This window comes from Tachypleus tridentatus, chromosome 1, assembly GCF_004210375.1.
Source record: "Tachypleus tridentatus isolate NWPU-2018 chromosome 1, ASM421037v1, whole genome shotgun sequence".
Lineage (NCBI taxonomy): Eukaryota > Metazoa > Arthropoda > Merostomata > Xiphosura > Limulidae > Tachypleus > Tachypleus tridentatus.
The window spans coordinates 115,038,704-115,061,022 of NC_134825.1; the positions used below are offsets into that span (position 1 = coordinate 115,038,704).

The following is a 22,319-nucleotide window of genomic DNA, read 5'->3' on the forward strand; positions in this document are numbered from 1 at the left end:
CATTATAATTATATTAAGAACTAATTTCTGGAGACACTTGAGTCAGTAGTGGTATTCCATAACTAGAACAACAAGAACATTATAATTATATTAAGAACTAATTTCTGGAGACACTTGAGTCAGTAGTGGTATTCCATAACTAGAACAACAAGAACATTATAATTATATTAAGAACTAATTTCTGGAGATACTTGAGTCAGTAGTGGTATTCCATAACTAGAACAACAAGAACATTATAATTATATTATCAAACCCATGGGCTTATGACCCATATATATTGGGACGCTGTAGTGTGATTGAATACTTGAATTACTGGTTTGCCTTTTTTATCAGTTTAATGATCATTGCTGCTATAATGAACTTAATTTGTTTAACGCACTGTAATTAGTAGGTCAACGTATGTCGTTTAATGTAAATCAATGCCACGTTTGGGGCTCGCTTTCAGAGAATTTCCGTAGAAGTTCCTTCGCGAAATGCCCGTATTCTCAAAGTATTGTATTTAAACATTGAGTTTCATTACGTGCATTGGACGACAAGTGTTGTATATAAACATTAAGGTTTAATACAGCGGACGACAAGTGTTGTATATAAACATTAAGGTTTAATACAGCGGACGACAAGTGTTGTATATAAACATTTAGGCTAGTATTTCTCTTCTTTTGTTAATCTGAACAATACTTTCTGTCCAACGTGAATTGTGTTACGTGTTTTATCTAGTTAAATATATTGTATGGTCTCTTTTTAGATCTGAAATCCTCAGTCAAAAACTGAAAAACAAAACAAACAACAACACATAATTCTACGCTGTAAAAAAATTCTGTAAGATATGTACACATATAATGGTCAGCTGCATCTCTTGGGCGGTACTCGTATACAGGATAGTGCAAAGTTCACACTACCCCATGATTTGTAAGTCGTGTTCGTATTTCCTTAACACTTTTTTATCCTAAAACTCACTTGTGGAGATTTTTCAGTCTCTCCTGATGTTTTATCATCAAACGTTTTCTTTTTTGTTTTTGCGGTTGCATTAAGCAGGTGGTGGTTTTCACACGTTCAAATAACCTGAACGATTTGAAGCAGCGAATCACAGCAGTCTGTCTGCTACAAAACGTGACCTGTAACCCGAGTGAACGAGTGACATAATATTGCGGTATTAACGGTGCACGTTTCGAACAGCCCAGCCCTAAGAGCAGTACTTGAGTATAAGAATTGTGGTGTACGACGTTTGCGTTACCCTGTACAACTGTGTTGTACTTTTCAAAGAATTAGACTGAACATATCGAAAGCGATAGAATAACGTACAAGAGTGAAAATGTAACGGTTTTCTTCTGTTGTTGTTATGTATTTGGTCAAGAGACTCAGGGCAGTTAGTTACTACAAACCACTTAATCAATTAGACCAATCAGAACTCGTAAACAGACGAGAACCTGTTGGTTGTAGCTGAACTGGCACGGATTCTTATAAGGGATTTTCTTACCTTTGTTTCGTGTAAGCTGGTCCTCTAGAATTCAAAGAAATAATTTTACAAATTACCCGAACGAAGCCTTAAGTAAACAGGGTCGTTAAGAGGGTCCAAACCCCCCAGTTTTGACAACCATTTTTCCCACTATTTTAGGCTTATTGATTGATAGTTGGTAATATGTAAAAATAGTGGTCAGTAATTAAAAGTCAACAGAAGTTATGGATAAATATGACTGGGTAAAGCTTGGGAAGTTATGAATTCGATTCATAATACAGACTTATGTGTGAAACCACAACTTAACTAATCTTTTAATACAATTAGTCAAATTTTTGAGGTCTGTAAACTAGTTTGAATGAAATTAACATTAATTTATACTTCAGATAATATAGTAAAAAAAACAAACAAAAACACCACAGTTAACTCCTAACACACATATCTGTGTTTGGAAACTTAGCTAGCGTGATAAGTCTACATCTTGCAGTCTACGTGTACCCCCAAACCCCCTTTCAAATTCGTGGCTATGCTGCTTTGTACAGAAACAAACTCGATCCAGCATGGCCAGATGGTTAAGGCGCTCGACTCGTAATCTGATGGTCGCAGGTTCGAATCTCCCTTATACCAAATATGCCCTTTCAGCCGAGGGGGCGTTATAATGTGACGGGCAAACCCACTATTCGTTGGTAAAAGAGTAGCCCAAGAGTTAGCAGTGGTTGGTGATGAATCGCTAGCTGCCTCCCTCTAGTTCCTAAATTAGGGACGGCAGGCGCAGATAGCCTTCGTGTAGCTTTGCGCAAAATTCAAAAACAAACCAAACAAACTAAAACAAGTTATCATTACTTATTTTTATTCTTTGTGTAGAAAGATTAGTTTGAGACGTTTTAGAAAACCCAAGTGAATAATCAATCAGTGTGCGTGGTATTGAAGAACATCTGAATTAGTGTTACAAAATAAAACGTTCTTCAAAGTGTAATCACTTCAAAATGTTTCTTTACGATTCCTGTAAAAGTTTCCAAAGTCTTACAGAATCCCACCTCTGTCGATCGATGTGGTCTGTCTGCCTACGCCTTTGAAAAAAAGTCAGAATGTCACGTGTAAGAAATATGGAAATCACGTGCTTCGGACAAAAACTTACAGACAACTTTAACTAAAAGTTGATACAGGACATCACTATTAATACAAACAACTTACATATATTCGTTTTGTTTTTTAACTGGTTCTACTACACGTGGTAGTTTGAATTGTTAACTGGCATTTCCAATAAAGTGCAAGTATCTTTTAGTTAAAATAACTCTCATCTGGCGTGCGAGATGTCCCGGGTTCGAATTCTTACCAAGGGAGACAAAACAAAAGTAACTTGATTTGTTAAAATCTATTTTTTAGTAAATTAATCCTTGATAGAACACTCATCTGGCATATCGGGTTCGAACCCGAGATCAGGAGTTGCAAGCTGATTAAGATGGCCTGTTTTGATAAGAGTTTCTGGCCTACTATAAATGTTTCACTTCTACTTGTGTTTATTAATTAAAAAAAAACTCGTCCAGACGTTTACGAACCCGATAGGTATGTGCCAAATGTTCGTGTTTGTTCGTTTTGTGAAAACTTCTAAAGACGAGAGAGAGGGTTAGTGTTTTTCCGCAAATAAAAAAATGGGTTATTTCAGAGCTCCTAAACGTAAAATTTTATCACAATTACTTTAGTTGAAATACTAACAGTAAATGCTATTATTATTTAATTTTCCCGAAGAGGGCCGAAAGCCATCTGGAGGGTTCACTTGTTTTAACCACTCGCACCACTCTCAAGTAGAGAGTTGTCTGTCAGTCAGTCAGTAAACACTAAAAGTACGTCACAGAAAGAACACTTTACGTTGAAATTTGTATTGTAGTGACGTCAGCAAAACGTGAGCATTCCCTGAATCATGAGAATAATTCCGAAGGCTGCAACACAGAATGGCCTATGAAATTCAAAAGCGAGAAATGGAAATATTTGTTACAATTTTATTTACTCTTGAAACAGAACACTTTCGGGAACCTCCAATTAATGCCATTTTTATCTGTATTTCTCCAGTAATTACCAAATCCAGTAAATTACCAGTCATGGACTGGTGTTACTATACAACACCTGAATTACACTGGTCATGGACTGGTGTTACTATACAACACCTGAATTACACTGGTCATGGACTGGTGTTACTTTACAACACCTGAATTACACTGGTCATGGACTGGTGTTACTTTACAACACCTGAATTACACTGGTCATGGACTGGTGTTACTATACAACACCTGAATTACACTGGTCATGGACTGGTGTTACTATACAACACCTGAATTACACTGGTCATGGACTGGTGTTACTTTACAACACCTGAATTACACTGGTCATGGACTGGTGTTACTTTACAACACCTGAATTACACTGGTCATGGACTGGTGTTACTTTACAACACCTGAATTACACTGGTCATGAATATTTTATCGTTAGTTGATTTACATTCGTCAAAAGAACAACTTTCACCAGAGATTTGTTGAAACTGTTTGATGGTTTAGGTAATAAACAGCCGGAACTACATCAGGATCACTTGGAGGTTCCATATTCTGGAATAATTTAGAAACCTTGTACTTGTTACTGTTAACGGATTTTTATTAAAACAAACTTTGTGAGTTTGTATCTTCTGACATGGGTTTTTCCTGATCAATCTCATTTTTACTGACATGTTTTTATACTGATGAAATAAACATATTGATGTTTGTTTGTTTTGTTGTTTTGAATTTCGCGCAAAGTTACTCGAGGGCTATCTGCACTGGCCGTCCCTAATTTAGCAGTGTAAAATTAGAGGGAAGGCAACTAGTCATCACCACCATCCGCCAACTCCTGGACTACTATTTTACCAACGAATAGTGGGATTTATCGTCACATTATAACGCTCCCACGGCTGAAAGGGCGAACATGTATGGTGCGACCGAGATTCGAACCCGCGCCCCTCAGATTACTAGTCGAACGCTTTAACCCACCTGGCCATGCCGAGTCCGACATATTGAATCTTATTAAGTTATATTTAAATTTGTTTCGTAGAACTGTGAAGTGCAAAGAACTGAACAAAAGTAATTCAGTTGGAATCGCCCATTTTCTAAGTAAAACGGAAAAAGAACTCCAAGCAATAATTCTTGGGATTAGCTGAAGTACTGATGCATATTTGTTTACTATTTGTGATTCGCATATTTTAGGAACATATCAAGATGAAAGTCGAAAACTTACGAGCAGTCTGTTGTACATGTACTTTAGAAAGATGTGTTTTAAAAACAAAGAAAACTGTGGGTTAAAATGAAAAATATAAACCGTTGTGTTTGTCACCAGTCAGGTCAAATTCTTAATCATTTTTGTTTTTGATGCACTAAATTCATCACGTGACACAGTTAAGGCGGCCCTGAAAGTAGACAGCAGTAACATGTATTCCTAATGGTTTCGTTAGTATGTTGTATTGCTCACTTGTGATCCAGAAATACGATTGTTAGGCTGTGAGTCATGGTTCTCAGTGGAGGTCACTTTTTACATTTATGTGTATGATTCTTTTGTAGAGTTAATGATTTTTCACATGAATAATGTAATATCCCCTTTTGATATGTTCAAGAAAACAATAGGCAATTATCTTTTAGATGTTTTGAAAGACAAATGTAGGACAACTTGACCTTACATTACTGTTATTTTTGTGTCTCTGTCTCTTCAGTCAGGCGGTTAGTGTAATAGTATCAAAGTTTCACGGTTTAGTTTATCTAACTCGGAGAAGAAGTTTCTCGTGAAACATCGTCAAAGCCATTTTTGGTAGAAAGACTGAGTGTGAAACCCAATCAGATAGGTTTTGATGACTGTAAGACCTAAATCAATGCCTTATATTTTCTGAAATTTAATAACATAAACCTATTTTATATTAATTTGGGTTAAGCCTTATGAAATTTATCCCATAGTATCTGACTGTGCATTAAACTGTATAAGAAAAAAAAAATTTCTGATAAAAGTAAAAACAAATTTGATAAGTTGTTCACCTATATCAAACAGAAATGTAGGTGAGAATACAAGACAACGTCTTATAATGACAGTATATATTTTTTAAAAGGCTCGACATGGCCAGGTGGGTTAAGACGTTCGACTCGTAATTCGAGGGCGCAGATTCGAATCCCGGTTGTACCAAACATGCTCGCCCTTGCAGTCGTGGGGGTGTTACGATGTGACGGTCAATCCCACTATTCGTTGGTAAAAGAGTAGCCTATGAGTTGGCGATGGATGGTGATGACTAGCTACCTTCTCTCTAGTCTTACACTGCTAAATTAGGGACGGCTAGCGCAGGTCGCCCTTGAGTAGCTTTGCGCGAAATTCAAAATAACATGTAGCACAGCATGTATCTTTTAAAAATAATAAACGTAGATTTTGAACTGAGGCCTAGTTGAGCTGACAGATTTAATTTCTAATCGTCAATGTTATTCGGCAATAGAGAAGTGTGTGGGTGCTACGTATGAGGCTCCTTTATTAATTATTCCTCTGAGTTTTGTGGGTAGTAGTGTAGTTTAATTATTTTTATTTGGGTGTGCGCAAAAAAGTTGTAAAAGTGTTTGTTTTGAATTTCGCGCAAAGCTACACGAGGGCTATTTGCGCTAGCCGTCCGTAATTTTGCAGTGTAAGGCAGCTAGTCATCATCACTCACCACTAACTCTTGGACTACTATTTTACCAACGAATAGTGGGATTGGCCATCACATTATAACGCCCCTCACGGCTGAAAGGGCGAGCATGTGTGGTGCGATGGGGATTCTAACCCGTGACCCTCGGATTACGAGTTGAGTGCCTTAACTATGCCGGGCTGTGAAAAGTGAACAAAGAAAAATAACTTTGTTCACGGTGGTTGTTTGTTACGAACTGATCTACTTCTAGTTGTTTGAATTATTTAACTGGCTGCTGGGAAAGATGAAAGTATTTCGTAATAAAAACTCGTACAGCATTTTCAAGACCAAGGAGTCTGGATGCGGTATCCCACAATTCTTAGATTCCCTTCGTGAACAACTGTTTTAAATAATGTGCTTAAGGTATAGAACCCCATACTTATTCTAGTTTTTACAAATATATTTGTTACTCATATAGATTACCCCACTTCGGTTTCAAAGTGGTATTACTTTTTGTGGAATAACTGTTGTCATGTGTAACCGTTGTTTGAGCAAAGGAATGAGCACTTGATTATGCCCTTTTCAACATTTGTTAATTGGGGTATCACTAAGTGCAAAACACCCACACGAATATTCAGAAAAAAATTACTTGAATATTCAGAGTAGCCCAAGATTATCTTTCTTATTTTAAAAATTAACAATTTACTAACTGCATCTTGTAGCCCAATTTAAACAATTTTTACTGACATGTCAGAGGTCTTCTACGTGTGTACCATCAGTGACTGTCATAACATCTAACCAGGGGCGTAGATTTTTTACACCCGATTGGGGGGTAATTTTTGCAACCACTTATGTAGACTGTTCAATTTACTAATTGGTAATTTCTGATTACGTGAACCTGAAAGCTGTAAACATGTAGTCACAGAGTAATCTTGTTGCCACGATACTTGCATGTATACTTAGGCCTATTGACTGATACTTACGAACTATCGCTTAGATCTAAAAGCTTAGAAGCACGACTATATTAAGGATGTACATTTCGGCTACTAAAAAAGCCTACATCTAGGCCTAATTATGTAATTCGATTGGTAAGAACACGAGAATCACAAGAACAAACACACAATTTGTAGGCCTGTGATGCAATAAACAATTCAACAGACGAAACTGTAGGGGGGATGATTGTATGCATTATACCCCCCACCTAAAATGAAGGGGGGATGTATACCCTTCATCTCCCCAGGATCTACGCCCCTGCATCTAACCAATATTCGATGACAGTCCACATTCACTGCAACATATCCACAGTTACAGTGGCGAAGACGTCCATTGTCCTGGTCTTCAGCTTCGTGATATTTGAGATAAGTATGCAAAACACGATATCCTTAACATACCCCTTTACTTCTCTTCTGTACTGACGTGTGTAATTACGTCACTATAGTCACTGATTTGGTTTTTACAAGCCAAACGACGCATTGCGTCTTTTCTTTTACAGAGTAACACTACTTATTGGAGTCAAAACAACAACGACAACAACATGATAGTAAAAATTGAGTTGGACAACGATATTTATTTACTTAGTAAAATACAAAATAGGAAAGATAATATTGCGCGGATCTGTACTTTATCATATACGTGTTCCAAACTACTTATTAGCAGTTGTTTGAACTGAGACATTTCTGTTTTCTTTTAAAATTTCTCCCTTGTCTCACTTATGATATATCATTGTTAAAAATAACAATATTTGTATCTGTTTTAGCAGGAAAAAATTAAAAGAATTATGATCAGAATAAATTGTAAATCCAGTCTCAGATAACATTGTATAATATATGCACAAAATCGAATTTATGATAATTTATATTAATTACACTTCGTAACAAGTTTGTCCGATAATTATCTGCAGAATACTTGCGTTATGTTTCAAGCTTGTTTCACGCTATGCTTAAATATATGTGTAGTTTCATATTTTCTAAACAACATTCATCGTTACATTATTGTCGGCCTGACATAGCTACGTGGTGAGGGCGCGAGACTCGTAAGCCGAGGGTCGTGGGTTTGAATCCCTATCACACCAAACATAATCGCCCTTTTTAGCCGTGGGGGCGTTGTAATGTTCGGACAATCCCACTATTCATTGGTAAAAAGTAACGCAAGAGTTGGCGGTGGGTGGTGATGACTAGTTGTTATCCCTCTAATTTTACACTGCTAAATTAGGGACGGCTAGCGCAGATAGTTCTAGAGTAGCTTTGCGCAAAATTAAAAAAAAACAAACAACAAAAACAATACATTGTTGTATTTGTTTCGATAAATAAAATATTTCTGATATGTTACAGGTTTCTCTTTATCACAAAAATGTGTTATTTCTGCACGTGAAATGCATCCAACAGCGATTTTCCAAACAATTGGCAGTTGTTGAGAATTACGACCGAAAGATGGCACGACCTCTCTGAATAAATTTTTCTGAAGGAATTTCAGCCGTTAACAATTACTTCGGAAATAACTTGCTGAATAATTCATGTTCGGAAGTGACAAGGATATTTAAAATTCACAGTTGACATAACAAATGCTATCTAAGTGGTTGAATCAAAGGAAACGTGTAGAAAGGTGGGGGAATAAAACATCGAATTTTTGATGTAAAGATAATATGGAAAAATAAAAGTCTGACACTGGAATGTGAAGCAGGAAGGCAGCAGTAATTTTCCTACTTTTATTTGAGGGGTTGAGGTTCAGGAAGAATCCATTGCTTTGGCTTCAATACACGACTTTAAAATTAATCACAATTTATTATACGTTAGTTGAGTTGGGTTGTAATTCTTGTAAAATATTTTTTATTTCGGATTTGACAAAAACAAGGAAAAAACTGGATGCATTATAATGTGTTAAGTAATCTCGCTTCTCGTTAGTAAATTTGTAACCCAATGGTTGGCGGCGGGTGCTGCCAGTATCTTGTTTTCCCACTGGTTCAGAGTTGGACGTAGTAACTGATAGTTTGGGTAGTGTTGATAGATACAAAACAAGCAAGTTAACGCTTGCTTTTTTATTATAAACTTCTAAAAAGTTGTTGATAATACTTAAAAACATTTAAGTTTGTTTGTTTTTGAATTTCGCGCAAAGCTACTCAAGGGCTATCACCGCTAGCGGTCCCTAATTTAGCAGCTAGTCATTACCACCCACTGCCAACTCTTGGGCTACATTTTTACCAACGAATAGTGGGATTGACCGTTACATTATAATGCCCCCCACGGCTGAAAGGGCGAGCATGTTTGGCGCGAAGTGGATGCGAACCTGCAACCCTCGGATTATGAGTCGCACGCCTTAACACGCTTGGCCATGCCGGGCCAAACATTTAAGATTTTTGTGGTTAGTTTAATGCTAAATAATGTAGAATGTAACTAAATAGTTACAAAGAAAAATAGGTCTTAAATTCAGTGGTATCATTGAAGTTGGATATAAAATTAAGTACCTGCATAATTAGATGTCTCTTTCTGACTGCAAAATGATTAAACATATGTCTGTTTTTGTTGTTGTTAAGCTGTTAATAGGCGTCAAATGGTTAATGTTGGTTGTTTTGTGTATGTGTGTGAATTAGAGAAAGGTATTTGAAAATGTTTACTGGATATTTAATTAGATTACACAAGAACTATTTTTACATGGTAAACGTATCCTTTGTTAATACCTTGAATAGTTTGACAATATTATTTACTCAGTATGTATGGCAGTTCTTTCTTATTATTATTTTTCTAGAATAAAACAATAATGCTATGGTAGGTCCCAGCTTCCTTCTTATGCTCCTAACATAGATATACCTACAAATCTAGACTGATAAGATGAAATTATTTAGCCATGACCAGCTTTCTTATAATGATTTAACACTTTGTGTGTCATGCTTCGTTGTACCTTGAAGTCAGAGATTCCAGATATGTTCAGCAGGAAGTCCAATGTTTATCTCAGTGACTGTGGCTCTCACTTTTACTTTCCATCTGTGAGAACACTACAACAGACTGCTTTATTATTAGTTGACATGTCTCTGTACAGATCCAGTAGAGTGTGATGTATCATATGGATAGTAACATAACTTTTTGAACATTTGCTGATTTTTTAAATCATTTTAAATAAACCATCAAGTAGTAAAGGACAATGTGTTTCTCATGAAGACCCTGCTTTATCTCTCCATAGTTCGGAGGCTTCTTATGTTAGGAGTAAGTCCTGATTCGACAAATGAAGATGGCCTAACTGCTTTGCATCAGGTATGTGTATATATATATATATATATATAAAAATTGTTTTGTTATATAACTTTACCTCACTTTATACATTATGAACATTTTTTAAGGAATATTTTTATATTTTTTGTTGCATACTGATCTCAAGTTTGTAAATAAAATGTCATAAACCATGAATGATGTTACATGGTTATGAAAACAGTTTTAAAAAGAATGGAATGTGTTCCAGTTAACTTTAGTGACATAATTTCAAGGAAGAAATAATAACATGACATTCACTCATGGGAAAGCAGCTGGAAAAATTATATTCCCTCATGAAAAGTTGAGTTTCCTCATGAATTGTTTGTTTATTTAATCTACTCACTGCTACATGTTCACTTCCACTGGTCATAACTAAAAGAACGCAGTTGGATCATCGATTCCCAATTGTGAAAGTCAACCTAAAAGACAAAATTCATTAAGTTTAAATGTATTGTGAGTGTAACATCTATTTTTTTAACTCTCTGGTATAGCTGGAAATATTGTACAAATACTGATTCACAATAAAAAAAACGGTTACAATGTTATTATTATTAGAAGGATCTCATGTTGATTTTAACTGTTACATCTACTCATTCAAACTTATGTGGTTTTCAGGTATTTGAAAGATAAATTACTTCTCAAGTAAACTCAATAGCCAGTTATTCCTTACATTGGTACAATAACAAATTCTCTTAGAACTTTCATGTAATGTTGTTGTTTTTTAGTGTTGTATTGATGACAGTGAAGAGATGATGAAGTTACTAATAGAGTTTGGTGCCAACGTGAATGCCAAGGACAGTGAACAGTGGACTCCACTTCACGCAGCAGCCACATGTGGTCATCTTCATTTGGTGAAATACCTAATTGCTAAGTGAGCTAGTTGGTTTAAACTCTTCATTTTATGTGAAATGAAAGATAACTTCAAGTTGTTTTTGATGTAGTGTAAAAGTTTGCACAAAATCTTTGGGGATAGCAGGGATGCTTTGGATGTAGTGTGAAAGCTTGTATTAAATCTTTGGGGATAGCAGGGATGTTGTGTGAAAGCTTGTATTAAATCTTTGGGGATAGCAGAGATGCTTTGGATGTAGTGTGAAAGCTTGTATTAAATCTTTGGGGATAGCAGAGATGCTTTGGATGTAGTGTGAAAGCTTATATTAAATCTTTGGGGATAGCAGGGATGTTTTGAATGTTGTGTGAAAGCTTATATTAAATCTTTGGGGATAGCAGAGATGCTTTGGATGTAGTGTGAAAGCTTGTATCAAATCTTTGGAGATAGCAGGAATGTTTTGGATGTTGTGGCAAAATATTACATAAGATACTTGGGAATCACAGATATGTTTTAAGTGTAGTGTGAAAGCTTATGTTAAATCTATGGGGACAGCAAGAATGTTTGGATGTAATGTTAAAGAATGTATGACGTTATTAAAAGTAACATTGACATTTTAGATGCGATGTGAAAGATCATGTGAAATTTTTTAGGATAACAGGTTTTTATTCTGGTTTTTCCCAACGACTAACTCGTTTATTAAAACATTATTAGAAAATTGATAGATTGTTTAGACAAAGTATTCCTGATGAAACTTTGTAGAATGGATGACAACTGCCTGTTGTGGAGACACAAGTGTAGAGGACAACATTTTGAAAGTCTCCCGCCTTGGACCTGAAGACGAAAGGCGGAAAACTCAAAACGTCATCTTCAACACTCGTATCTCTACAACAGGCAGTTGTCGTCCATTCTACAAAGTTTCATCAATTATAAGAACTCTCACACGTAGTAAATCACCTAAATATATTAAAAACAATATACTCTTCCATTTCTCTTTTTTGCCTTAGAGAGGTTGAAAATAGCAAATGACCACTTTTAATGCTCCCACTATTTATATTGAATATTAAATAAAATAATAAAAGTGACAGAATTCTGATGACACAACTTTAAATGTTTGTTAGAGAAATACTTACGAGGCCCTTAACAAGGAATAAGGTTGTTAAATCATCGTATGTTGGAAGAGAAAAAAAATCAAAATAATTAATATAATCACAACTTGTAAAAAAAAAAAATATATATTTTGTATCTTTTGGTTGAGATAGAATGATAAGGAAACAAGAATGTACATCTTTTTGTAATACTCAAACAGTGAAACTGTTGGTATATAGGAGGTTTGGTGAAACTTTATATAAGCCTTTATAAATATATTCCAAAGTTACAATTTATTGGTATTTAGCAAATATTTAGTTTTGAACAAAGATAAGAACAATATAGACCTATTGCACTTCTGACTTTGTGAATATTTGTTTTACTTTTATGTTTGTGCTGGTTACATCTCGTACTTGAAAGAGAAGGTAGATCCCTTTAATTTCTTTTTTTCATGCAGGAATGCCGACCTGTTGGCCGTGAATGCAGATGGAAATATGCCCTATGACATTTGTGAAGATGACTCCACTTTGGATTATATTGAGTCTGAGATGGCCAAACAAGGTGAGATGGAATTTCCTTCCATCTTAATCTGATAGACTAGTACTCATAAGAACAAAGTGTTTTCTCTATCAGACTTTTTCACTTCACTTCTTGTTTAATTTTCTTTACAAAATTCAAGTTTTGAAGCAGATCAACTTGTAAGCTATCGTTAAACCATTACTTACAGTCATGTGGAAAAGTTAGGACACCCTATGAAAGCCTGTGTATTTTTGTAAAATTTTTGGATATGCAGATATTTACTCTCAATTTCAACAATACTGAGAGATTATACGAATATAACTAAACAATTAAAACTGAAGAAAAGACTTTTCATGATCTTCTGTAAATGTAATTCTACAAAAATGCATATTCTAACTGAGGAAAAAGTTAAGACACCCCCACATTTATTCCCACTTAAAATGGCTCAACTCACACATAGGTGTATCACACCAGGTGCACATGATTAGAAGATCGTTACTCAGCATTTTGAATGAGATTTGCCCTATTTAAACCTCAGACATTTAGTTTAGTGTGCTCCTGACTGTTGAAGTGAGAGTGGGCACCATGGTGAGAACAAAAGAGCTGTCTGAGCCTTCAGAAAAAAATTGTAGCAGCTTATAAGTCTGGTAAGGGATTTAAAAAATTCCAAAAGATTTTGAAATCAGCCATTCCACTGTCCGGAAAACAGTCAGCACGTGGAGGTCTTTCAAAACAACTGCCAAAATGCCCAGGTCTGGTCGTCCAAGCAAGTTCACCCTGAGAGCAGACTGCAAGATGCTAAAAGAGGTCTCCAAACACCCTAACATGTCATCACAGGACCTACAGCAGGCTCTGGCTACTGTTGATGTGAACGTGCATGCCTCTACAATCAGAAAGAGACTGCACAAGTTTAACTTGCAAGGAGGAAACCTTTGCTCTTTAAGAGAAACATCAAGGCCAGACTGAAGTTTCCCAGAGAGAATGTAGATAAAGACCAGGACTTCTGGAATAATGTTCTTTGGACAGATGAGTCCAAAATTGAATTATCTGGACACCAGAACAGAGGACGTGTTTGGCATAAACCAAATACAGCATTCCAGAAAATGAACCTCATACCAACTGTGAAGCATGGAAGTGGAAGTGTCATGGCTTGGAGCTGCTTTGCTGCAGCAGGACCTGGACAACTCACAATCATAGAATCCACAATGCATTCTACTGTGTATCAGAGGGTGCTTGAGGGTCATGCGAGTTCATCTGTTAGAAAATTAAAGCTGAAGCAGAACTGGATCCTGCAACATGACAATGACCGAAAACATACCAGTATATCCACCAAGGTCTGGCTGAAAACTAAGAAATGAAGAGTCTTGGAATGGCCAAGTCAAAGTCCACATCTTAATCCCATTGAGATGCTGTGGGGTGACTTGAAACAGGCTGTACACGCAAGAAACCCCTCAAACATCTTACAGCTGAAAGAATTCTGCATTGAGGAGTGGGGCAAACTTTCTTCAGACCAATGTCAGAGACTGTAGATGGCTACAAAAAGTGTCTCACTGCAGTTATTTCAGTCAAAGGGGGTAACACTAGCTCTTAGGGAGTAGGGTGTCCTAACTTTTTCCTTAGTTAGAATATGCGTTTTTGTAAAATTACATTTACAGAAGATCTTGAAAAGTCTTTTCTTCAGTTTTAATTGTTTAGTTATATTCCTATAATCTCTCAGTATTGTTAAAATTGAGATTAAATATCTATATATCCAAACATGTTACAAAAATACACAGGCTTTCATAGGGTGTCCTAACTTTTCACATGACTGTACATTAGTGAGAACTCAAATTGTCTTAAAGTTTAGTGATAAGCAAAAGTCCTGAAAAATTATGTTTTTCAAGATTAAGTGACTAAGGAAGCCAATATTACTGAAGGTAATATTTTTAGGGTTAGTCTAAATAATGTAATATATGTTCAAAGTCAACAGGTTTTACACTAATAATTTGAGTTAAAGATATGAGTTTTGAACAAATATTAAACTAATCAAGAAAAATAAAAGCACGAACAGCATACAGTAATAATTTATTGAAAATAAGAATACAAATTACTAGTCTGAGTGCCTGAAAAATTTGTATCCCGCTTTAGAAGGTAGCCATGAATTATTATCAACATTTGCACTAACAAAACCTGCCCAAGTAGACAAACTTGTTTCCAAATTACTATGATCCAAAATTATGTTATGAACATGCAAGATAACTGATGTTTCGAAGCTACATAAACAACAGTATGGACCTCTGTTGAAGTGGATTAAGACAGTGTGTTAAACGTGTAGAAAGAGTTTTCTATAGGCTTTTTCTTATTTCAGGAAAGTGTTTTGGACTCCTTGCTCATTTTTTATCATCCATAAAATAAAAAATCTGATGTGTGAAGTCCACAGTATGGATCTGGTTTGTAGGTATTATAAAGTTAGTGAAGGAACATTTTTACTTGCATTATCTGGAGTTAGAAGTAAGGTTTTAATGTGATCAAATTGTACAATGTTATACATAACGTTGGTTTTAAACAGGTGTGACACAAGAAATGATCGACGAAACCCGAGCTGCCACAGAAAAACAGATGTTGGCCGACTTGAAACTACTGGCAGAAAACAGTGAAGATTTAGAATATAGGGACCACCAAGGAGCAACTCCTGTAAGTTGTTTTCATAAAATTTACTGGTTGTTGTTACATTACGATAACAAAGCAACAGCTTCTTAAATTAAAAATTTAATTTTGATGTTATAAACCTCCTGTGTTTACTTTCCTCTATGTTTTAGATGAAATCACAAACTTTGTGTTATTGTAGTACAATGTAGTTCCCACCCTTGTTGATATTATAGTTTTGAATGGGAAAAGAGTTATGATTTTAGTCATAACATGGCATATCATGCTATGCCATAGGCTATGAGATAAATTGCAATGTATTTCATTTTACATTGCTTTTAAGATGACAGAGTATGTCAAGTTTACAAATTAGTGGGAAAGTAATGAGGCAAAGAATATTATTATATGTGTTCTGATGGTCCACTTTTGACCAGAGAATGCTGTTATGTGTGTTCTGATGTCCACTTTTGATCACAGAATGCTGTTATGTGTGTTCTGAATGCCCACTTTTGACCACAGAATGCTTTTATGTGTGTTCTGAATGTCCACTTTTGACCACAGAATGCTGTTATGTGTGTTCTGAATGTCCACTTTTGACCATAGAATGCTCTTATATGTGTTCTGAATGTTCACCAATGACCACAGATCCGTTTTTACACATTATAACAATCAAAAGTGGAAAATTAGTTCTTTCATATTTAATCATGTGGAATTTAACACCATATTTTGTGGAATTGGGTCTAATTAAGTCATAAATTCAGGGTTAAAGTAATTTATAAGAATTTTTCTGAAATAATATTTTGGATACGAGTATTATCTTGTCAGCTTCGTATTTAAAGTTAGGGCTAATCTAAATGTACTTATCTGGCCAAATCTTACAAAATATCATCAGTGTTCAGGGTTGTTCAATACATTCTAATTGTAATCCATTTTAAATATTCTGGTGTATTTATTTAGGATATTATCTGTTTGTCATCTTTTGGATGTGGAGGTTTGTCTTGTTAATTTATAAGTAACATTTTAAACTAATATAATTCATATCTATTTACTTAGCTATCTTTTCATCACATGTTCGTAATATTATATGAATTATATATGGTTATTTTCCTTCTAGCTTCATATAGCAGCCGCCAACGGTTACTTAACTGTAGTCGAATACCTTCTAGACCAACACGTTTCTACAGATTCTGTGGACAACGACCAGTGGCAGCCTGTCCATGCCGCTGCCTGTTGGGGACACGTGAGTTTATTTTAAAACATCATGGCTCCTGTCTGAACATTCAACCTTTGTTCCTGAAATTATAAACTGATAGTACAACAAATGAAAAATCCCTAACACAGCCTTATGTTAAGAAACACCAAGACTTTGACACAGTTGAAAAATAGAGACATTTACTTAGGAAACGAAAAATAAGTAAATATAATAATGAAGGAGTTTGCTAGGTAGATCAAGATGGTGTTTTCAAATATGACAAACTCACAACACCTGTATCTGAGGTACAAAAACTACCTGTTCATCTGTATTGTAAATCCTTTCATAGTATAAAATAAATACGTCATCTGTATTTGAAACTAAAACATCATAGTTTGCCTGTTTTGTGTATCTTGTTAGATATTTTTTTTATTTTACCAAAGTTAAGTAAAGAATTGCACTTTAAGGTTTAAAAATAAGTTTAAAGCCCTAGACAAATGAGAACATTGTGACTCGTCTGCAGTACGGAACAGCCCAGTAACGGAACCGACTTCAGTCAGCACTTCAACAAAATACCTGAAAAAAGAATTTCAGTTATCACAGCTTTTCTCTGTTCACTAGCTCATTAAAAGAACAAAATCTCTTGTATTTGTAATGGCCAACTTTATATTTTTTTTGTTCTTCTTAACTGGAAGTTTGTTCCTTCTTGCAGCCTGAAGTCATTGAAATGCTGGTACAGTCAGGGGCCGACCTTAATGCACGAACTAAAAATGGTGAAACTCCGTATGGTGAGTTTTTCTAAAACGATTATTGTTTCTAAATCTAGATCATTATGAACAAAATAATCTCCAAATGTCTGATAAAGATGTTTCACAAAAATCTAATATAATCTTTATATATATCTTAAAAGTTGAGCAGAATTGATTTGTAATCACCATTGACTTCCTTATGAAAATTGTTTTGTTGCTCAGCACTGTTATATTTTGTTGTGATTAATTTTTATTATGTGTTTTGCACTAGATGATAGTCGCAAAGATTGCACAAAAGACACTGATCCCTCAAGTGGAGGGTGGCTTCCTCTCAGGATGTACTAGAGAGTTACTGTAGTGATCAAACAAGTTGCTTTCTGGTGTGTATGATTCACTGGTTCCTCATCTTTTGTTTTTCTTACCTAAACTATATAATATGTTATTTTCAAGTGGTGCCACTCCCTGCTATGTCAGTGAAAGCCTTCCATATTTGCTGCTTCTATCTTTCTATTCCAGGTGAAGTCAGTATCTTGCCAGTACAGTCATGCAGGATTTGGCTTCTCTTAGAAGCTGTTTTGTTCCTCATTTACCTTTACCTGGTAAATCTTTGTCAAGATGATAGCTTTACCATGGAGTTTCTTTGTTTTCTGTCATCCATCTGGGGAACCAACCACTCCAAATATTACGTAGGTGTGCCTGCAAGACAGTTGCAAATATTATGTCAGTGGCATTGTTTATTTACAGTTTAGAAGAGAGCTTGTTTTATGGTTTCCAACTTCATCCTTGTGCTATATGTGGGATTCTGTACCAGCCTTATGCAAAATGTTGCTCCTGGGAACAACATATGCCCAACCCTCTCTCTCTCAATCTTTGATGTAGAAACAACCTGTGACTGTTATGATTGCTGACTTTAAATTGGTACTTATAGGCTTGCTTCAGCCACTACCCAATCTCCAAATCTTTTGTCCTCATTCACACAGGTTCCAGTGGAAACAGATTTTTATTTTCATGGGGCAATCTGAGATCTGGTAGCTGTATAGCACCTGTACACCCATGACAGTCTTTATTGAAGCCTCTGCATGCTTGGTGGTTGCACTGTAGTCAGGAAGCTGGAATGTCCCCATTAGAAAGGGCAGTAGTTGAATAGTGGAATTCATGGTCTTTGCAGTGCAAGGTTCTAGTGAAAATATTTTGTTTCTAAGTGCTATTGATGGTCTCTGATACTGCTGAGGGTTATAAATTATATATGATTATTTTCCCTCTAGCTTCATATAGCAGCTGCCAACTGTTACTTAACTGTGGTTGAATATCTTGTAGACCAACATGTTTCTACAGATTCTGTGGACAAATACCAGTGGCAGCCTGCCCATGCTGCTGCCTGTTGGGGATGAGGGTTATGAGGTGTGATAGGACCTTAGTATAGGTGCCTGAAGTACATCCTGTGACCAATTGTAAAGAAGTGTTTTGTGTGCCTTCAATTTTATCTAGTTGAATAGCACTTGTACTGATCGTTGACAGTGCATGATCCAGGAATGAGTGGATAAGACTCTCGTAAAATGTAAACATGTTATACTTACCTTCTCTATTTCATGCTGCAAGTTTCAGGACAGTTAAGTTCTTTGTTAAGTTACTTACTCGCACTTCACTGCTTCATTCAGAAGGATAGCATTACTGGCTGATGATGATTTGTCCTCATGAACCTGGTGTTACAATGTAAAACACAGTTGTGGTTTTTACAGGATTAATAATTATGTCTATGTCATTGCTCACCTTGCCAAAGGATAACTCTATCCTGCTTTCACTTTAAGCTTTGCTACAGCATCTATTTTGCACCAGAATGTTGTCAGCAAAGGTCAGCACATGGCATCTGGTTGGACCATCAAGGCAGGCTAGATCCATTGTGTAAATATTGAAGAGGACTGGCAAAAGAGATTATTTTTAGGGAGGACAGTGTTGATGGTAATCCAGCCTGATTGCCAGCTTCCATACTTATCTTTTTATATTACATTTTTAATGAATTTGCAGGTTAACTCTTCACAAAGATGTAATAGTGATAGTGGTCCACTAAACCTGAAGATACAGGCCATTACTTTAATAACATTAATAGAAGTGATCCTTCATGAGTTTGGGTCAGGATTTGAAAAAGTCCACCAGTCTTTATTTCAGGAATTGTATTGGTTCTCAAACATCAACTTCAACAGGTTGACTTCTGTGAGCATTTTAAAGGTTGTGATTCTTAGACTATGTAAACTTGTAGTTCTGCCTATAGGTGTTATAATAACAATCCTTTCTAGCCAAAAATGGCTTCCATGTCCACACATAGTGTTAGGTTAAGTTGAGCCTCTCTTGCATGTCACCATTGCCAAATTGGTTAATTTATCTTTATAAGAAGATCTTGTCTTGGTTTTCATCTGTATGTAATGCAATACTGTCTTCATCGTGAATGATTGGCACCACAATGTTTTTGGTTCATGTACAAGCTATAAGCTTGTGGAAGTGTCATAATGAATGTCTTGTGAGATTGGACTTGCCAAATAGTTTACTCCATTTTGTATCATAGATCATCTGTAGTGAGTACAACTACATCTGATGCTATTCATGTACTTTCTGCCTAGACTGTGTTCTACCATTTCTACACGAATTCAGCCTAGGCTTAATTACATGCCTTTCCAGCTTATATCTGTATCACTGTTGCATTACTGTTTCTTCTGCTGAAGTTGTCATGTATACGTTCAGTGGGGAAGATTTGTTTGAGGGTATGAGCACTGTAAGAAAGCTTTCCATCCTCATGATGGTTTTAGGTTGTTTTATATCACTTTTTAGGTAGTTAATGTGCTGGACTGTGAGTTTCTAAGTCCATGGTTTGTATCCTGCAATTACAAAGTTACACTCCACACTTTTGGGTCATATATGAGTTAGAAGAATAACAGTTAGATCCCACTGTTTGGTTATTATGGCCCAAGAGCTGTCAGCGGGTGTTTTTTTAACAAGCTGCCTTCTCACTAGTCTATCAGTTCTAACACAAGACATAGCTGTTGTTTACATGTTCACAAATATCCAAACAAACTAAAATAATTATTGAGATATCACTGTAAATTACTCATCACAACCACTAACAATACCCAGTGTAAGTTTTGGATCCACTGCTAAATAACAATGCCAAATTTATAGAAATACAAATTTCGTGGGTCCACATGTCCAGTGATCATTGAATGATCATTGTCTTGGATACATTTTGAACAACTTTCAAAATCACATTTTAGTTTTGACTTTCCAGAAAAAATAAAACTTTGAAACCTTCTGAAATTTGTTATGCTACTGGATGGGCCAACCTAATAATTAGAGACAGCTAGTTAGATGTTGCATACGTTTGTACTGAAATCTTTCACGTGAATGTCTGATTAATTTTTTTTTTAAAACTTCAGTTGCACTTAAAAAATATATTACCAAAATAAACAATCATGAAACTTTTCTTAAACAAACGAAAATAGTTGGAACTTTGAATCCAAAAACAGTTAGGATAGTGTTGGCAATTGAACATCAAATGTTCTTAATTTGTACCAAAATTCAAACTTGCTTTGTAATTATGTAAGTATGCCTGCGAAAGGCCATTTTCACAGGTGTTCATTGGACAAACAAGATATAGTACCTTGATACCTGTTTTCGTATAAATATGGTATTCCGTAACAGTGGCTCTATGTTTTAGGTTACACAGCATTGCACATTTACCTACCATGGAGATATATCACTCTTTTTATAGCATGCAGATTTCAAATCAGTCTTTTCCACGTTGGATGCAGATTGGCTGATTTGTTATACATCTTTATCACATAAATGAATTTTCACTTGTAGATATCTGTGAAGATCCTGAGTTACGAGAAAGAATAATCCAACTGAAAAGTGAAATGGAGATCAAACGGGCAGCCCAGCCCCAGAAACTGAGACGTTCCCACAGCCAGAACACGCGAAGGTACCGAGCTTTTATGCTTCTAGTATATAGAATGTAATAGTTGGTTCAGATTCATCACTGATTCAATTGACTACTTCTACCTTTGTTTGACTGTTGAAACAAACCAGTTTCTGATAAAAAGAAAGTGAGTTGCTTAAAATTTAGTCATTCTTGACTGTAAGACTGTTTCAAATCTGGAAGTTTCTACAAAGCAGCCAAAGTAAAATGAAGCAAAGAGAAATGGGGAGAAAATGTTCAAGTTTGATTTCTGTATTACTGTTTAGTATGTGAGAAGGAATTTGTGCTATTGAGTAATTTGTAAAGGAGTAGTGTTTGGTATAAATTAATTTGTGTCTTTCACCATCAAAGAAGTAATTTCATCTGGACACGTACAACTAAAGATGACACGTCAAAGAATAGAAACAACTTTTACTGTACACTTTGTCTTATCTGTGTAGAGATACCGTGTTGTCGACTGTGGTATTAATATTTGTCCATAGAAAATAGATGTTACCTTAACATAGTTAAAGCTTGTTGTAAAGTTCTGATCTCAATTCAGGAGTTAACTGGTCTGATTTGTATGGATGGAAGATACCTGTACTTGAAACACATCACTGTAATAGAAGAATTAATAACTTCTTTAAATTTCTAGTCAATCTGTGAGGAGAACAAGCATCCGAGAAAAGACTCAGATATCAAGAAGAGAAGCCAGAGAAGAGGCAAGACTGAGGCAAGAAAAACAAGAAGCAGTAAGAACAGAAGAGGTGATGGTTTCTATTAACCATTCAGTGACATACAGATAAGTGCAGACATCACTAGTTTTAATATTGTAGAATTCACATCTGGTGTTGTATAGCATTCCAGGACCCATATATAGGTGTTTGGATTATGACCAGTTTATCATGTTAATGTAGTATAGTATTCAAGGATATAGATGTTTGTATTATGACCAGCCCATCATGGTAACGTTAATGTATTGAAGTATTTCAAAACCCAGCTATCAATATTTTTAGTGT

General features: G+C 35.6%; 1 protein-coding gene across 4 annotated transcripts in view; it reads left to right on the forward strand.

Annotated features, from left to right (window-relative positions):
• Positions 1–22,319, forward strand: part of LOC143222031 (protein phosphatase 1 regulatory subunit 16A-like) — a 68,440-nt gene that overhangs the window by 42,380 nt on the left and 3,741 nt on the right. For all 4 annotated transcript variants that reach the window (XM_076447857.1, XM_076447864.1, XM_076447863.1 and 1 more), the window contains exons 3-10: positions 10,287–10,357; positions 11,080–11,225; positions 12,727–12,830; positions 15,337–15,461; positions 16,528–16,653; positions 17,318–17,393; positions 21,207–21,324; positions 21,956–22,067. In XM_076447857.1, coding sequence (XP_076303972.1) covers positions 10,287–10,357; positions 11,080–11,225; positions 12,727–12,830; positions 15,337–15,461; positions 16,528–16,653; positions 17,318–17,393; positions 21,207–21,324; positions 21,956–22,067 — 878 coding nt within the window. The remainder of the gene's footprint in view (positions 1–10,286; positions 10,358–11,079; positions 11,226–12,726; positions 12,831–15,336; positions 15,462–16,527; positions 16,654–17,317; positions 17,394–21,206; positions 21,325–21,955; positions 22,068–22,319) is intronic.